A 3,638-nucleotide genomic window follows, 5' to 3' on the forward strand; every position below is an offset into this window, starting at 1 on the left:
AACAATATTGACTTTCCCTCAAATTATATAAATATATATTGATAGAACATTGCCACACATATATTACCAGTTATTTTCTCAAACAATTGAGAGTACACTGCAGAATTCTGAATTCTGCATTACAGCTGTCTTTACAGTAGGATGAAGTGAACAGAATTAAAAGTTCAAAAGCATCGACTCCAACTAAAACAAAGCAGCATTACCAGAGTTTCCTTCATATTCCTCTGCTAGACAAATGCTTGTTTTCAACTTGATGTTTCAAGCAGTAGATTTCTCACTTGTGGCCAGCATCTGTGAGTTGTTTTCCAGGTTAAAAAGTTCTGGATATATCATTGATGGAACCTTGTAGTGACAACTGGCTGTGATGTCATAGACTCTTAAACTTCTAGAAGTTATATTTAGTCATACCAGAGATTAAACAGGAAAGATGCTTACTAAATGAGGTGGGATCCAACAGGAGTGTAGTACAGAATGTAATAATTTATGAACTAACTTTTTCCTGAGGTAGCTCAACAGAAGAACTTTTAATGAGGAAGGCAAAGGCTTAAGTATCTGGTACATTTGTCATTCCTGATGGTTAATTTACTTGAAGGTTAATAAGTTTGAAATCTACCAGTCTTAGAGATGGAAGAAAAGGATGAATCTGAACAGTCTATCTCGGCAGGGAGGCAAGAAATTCGAAAGAGAAGACAACCCAGCCAGCCCATGGTAGATAAATCCCAGCAGACTGAAGTGACAGAGAAAAAGAAACAATTGTCTATACCACAATCATCTGGCCCCAAAGCTGCCCTTAGTATTGGTAATATTCCTGGAAGCAAATTAAACTATGAATGTAGAGTATCTTCTCAACTTCAGCAAACTTGGGTAAAGAGAAAGCGTGTACAGGATATGGCTGATAAGTCTCTGCAGACAGAAACTATTGCAGAAGAGAAAAAAGAAGAAATCAAGTTAGTTTGTGAAGCAGTAGTACCTGAGGAAAAGCCAGCTGCTGTTGAAGTAGGTCCTGAATTTCCAGAGAGTGTTCAGGAAGTAGAAGTTCCACCAAGCAGATACTCTGTTCAGGTCAAAACAGACAGATCTCAGCAGACTACTTGTACTGGAGACTGGACAATGATGAACTGTCCTCAAAAAGATAAACTAGACAAGGAACAGCAGACATACTTTAGTGAATCAGAAATAGTGGTTATTGGATGGCCGACTAATTCTTTTTCAAAGTCAAAGGAAGGTGCACAGAAGCGCAAATCTTCAGGGAATATTTTTGTTAGTGAACATCCTGAATTTCAACCCACAACAAGTAGCAATGAAGAAATTAGGCAGCAAAGTATTAGCAGAACATTATCTATTTCACCAACCAAAAAAGATTCTCCTGTACCTTTAGAAGATGAGAAAGATGTTCCAGGTGAAGTACAGCCTCCTGCTGCAGAAGAGATCTCTGCTGAAGAACAGCTTCCACTAGCTGAGACCACTGCAGAAGAGGTTCCTGTGGCAGTTCAGCCTCCACCAGCTGAAGAGGCTCCTCTTGAAGTACAGCCTTCCCCAACTGAAGAGGCTGCTGGAGATGAGGCCCCTGCTAAAGTAGAGGCCACCTCATCTGAAGAGACTCTTTTAAAAGAGCCTCTTACTGAAGTTCAGCTTCCTGCAGCTGAAGAGGCTCCTATACAAGAGGCCCCAGAACTTCAACTTTCACCAGCTGTGGAGTCCCCTTCAGAAGAGGCCCCAGCTGACATTGAGCCTCCACCAGCTGAGGAGGCCCCTGCAGAAGAGGCCCCAGCTGAAGTTGAGCCTCAACCAGCTGAAGAGGCCCCTTCAGGAGAGCCCCCAGAGGTTCAATCTCCACCAGCTGACGAGGCCCCTGCAGAAGAGCCCCCAGAAGTTCAGTCTCCACCATCTGAGGAGTCCCCTGCAGAAGAGGCCCCAGCTGAAGTTGAGCCTCCACCAGCTGAAGAGGCCCCTTCAGGAGAGCCCCCAGAGATTCAATCTCCACCAGCTGAAGAGGCCCCTTCAGGAGAGCCCCCAGAGGTTCAATCTCCACCAGCTGACGAGGCCCCTGCAGAAGAGCCCCCAGAAGTTCAGTCTCCACCATCTGAGGAGTCCCCTGCAGAAGAGGCCCCAGCTGAAGTTGAGCCTCCACCAGCTGAAGAGGCCCCTTCAGGAGAGCCCCCAGAGATTCAATCTCCACCAGCTGAAGAGGCTCCTGCAGGAGAGCCCCCAGAGATTCAATCTCCACCAGCTGAGGAGGCTCCTGCAGAAGAGGCCCCAGAAGTTCAGTCTCCACCATCTGAGGAGGCCCCTGAAAAAGAGGACCCAGAAGTTCAATCTGTACCAGCTGGGCAGGCCCCTGCAGAAGAGCCCCTGGAAGTTCAGCCTCCACCAGCTGAGGATGCCACTGAAGAGGAGGCCTCAGAAGTTCAGTCTCCACCAGCTAAAGAGACCCCTGAAGAAGCAGCCCTAGAAGTTCAGTCTCCACCAGCTGAGGAGGCCCCTGCAGAAGAGCCCCCAGAAGTTCAGTCTCCACCAGCTGAGGAGGCCCCTGCAGAAGAGCCCCCAGAAGTTCAGTCTCCACCAGCTGAGGAGGCCCCTGCAGAAGAAGCCACAGAAGAAGTTCAATCTCCACCCACTGAGGAGGCTCCTGCAGAAGAGGCCCCTGCTGAACTTCAGCCTCCATCAACTGAAGAAACTACTTCAGAAATGGTCTCTGTTGAGAAACAGCCTTCACTCACTGAAGAGCCCTTTATTACAGCAATCTCCTTAGAGGAAACCTCTGCTGAAGTTCTGCTTCCACCATTTGAGCAAACCCCTGCAGATGAGGCTCTGGTAGAGAATGTGTCTCCAGTAGATCAGGCTCCAAAGGAAGCAGACGTCCTGGTGGCAAAATTAGAATCAGGGAATTTGGATGATAAGCCAAAATCTGAAGAGCCTTTAGAACGGGATACTGTTCCTAAAGATTCATCTGGTACCAAGAATGAAGGGGTTTCTTTTGAAATAAAGGGTGTCATCCATATAGAACTGGAATAGGGGCGGCCTCCTCAGCTGTGGTCTGATCTTAACTAAGCTAACAATCAGAAACCAGGAGGTTCTGGGAAGTACGTACGTAAGAAAATGGTAGGTATATTTGAAGGTATTTGGAGAGAGCTTTGTGAAGAAGGAAGTGAATGGAAATCCTAAGACATGGTTCCAAACATAGTTTGGAAAATGAGCAATAAAAACTAGTGATTTAAAATTACTCTACTATTTTTATTCAAATCTAAAGTGTAATAAAATATCTATTTTGAAATGAAGTAATTTTATAATTGAAAGAATTAAAATATCCTTTTGACACTAAATCCTGTTGACAAGGATAAAATATTCTCTACAGTCATTTTTTTCTTTCTCTACCTGTAGCTTGTAGTGGAAAAGGCATTTTCTTTTCTTCAGTTCTCTCATCTACTTTATGTTTCTTGAGTTTTGGTCACACATCTAAAGTTATGGACTGTTTTCTTTCTCCTTAAAATTCATCATGTCTATTATTCTCTTTCTATTTGATTTCTTCTGAGACATTATTTCTTTTTTGCTTTCGTTCCTGTCTTGCACATTTCACCGTCTGGATAAGGACACTTCCTTTATAAAAATCTTCACTTCAATGAAGCTAACAGTGGATG

At 44.3% G+C, this 3,638-nt stretch overlaps 1 protein-coding gene across 1 annotated transcript; it reads left to right on the plus strand.

Annotated features, from left to right (window-relative positions):
- Positions 1–213: 213 nt before the first annotated feature.
- Positions 214–3,298, plus strand: FSCB (fibrous sheath CABYR binding protein). The gene has a single exon (XM_025271360.3). The coding sequence runs from the start codon at positions 625–627 to the stop codon at positions 3,013–3,015; it is 2,391 nt and encodes a 796-aa protein (XP_025127145.3). The 5' UTR covers positions 214–624; the 3' UTR covers positions 3,016–3,298.
- The last annotated feature ends 340 nt before the right edge of the window (positions 3,299–3,638 follow it).

The sequence above is a fragment of the Bubalus bubalis genome, chromosome 20, assembly GCF_019923935.1.
Source record: "Bubalus bubalis isolate 160015118507 breed Murrah chromosome 20, NDDB_SH_1, whole genome shotgun sequence".
In the NCBI taxonomy this organism is placed as follows: Eukaryota; Metazoa; Chordata; class Mammalia; order Artiodactyla; family Bovidae; genus Bubalus; species Bubalus bubalis.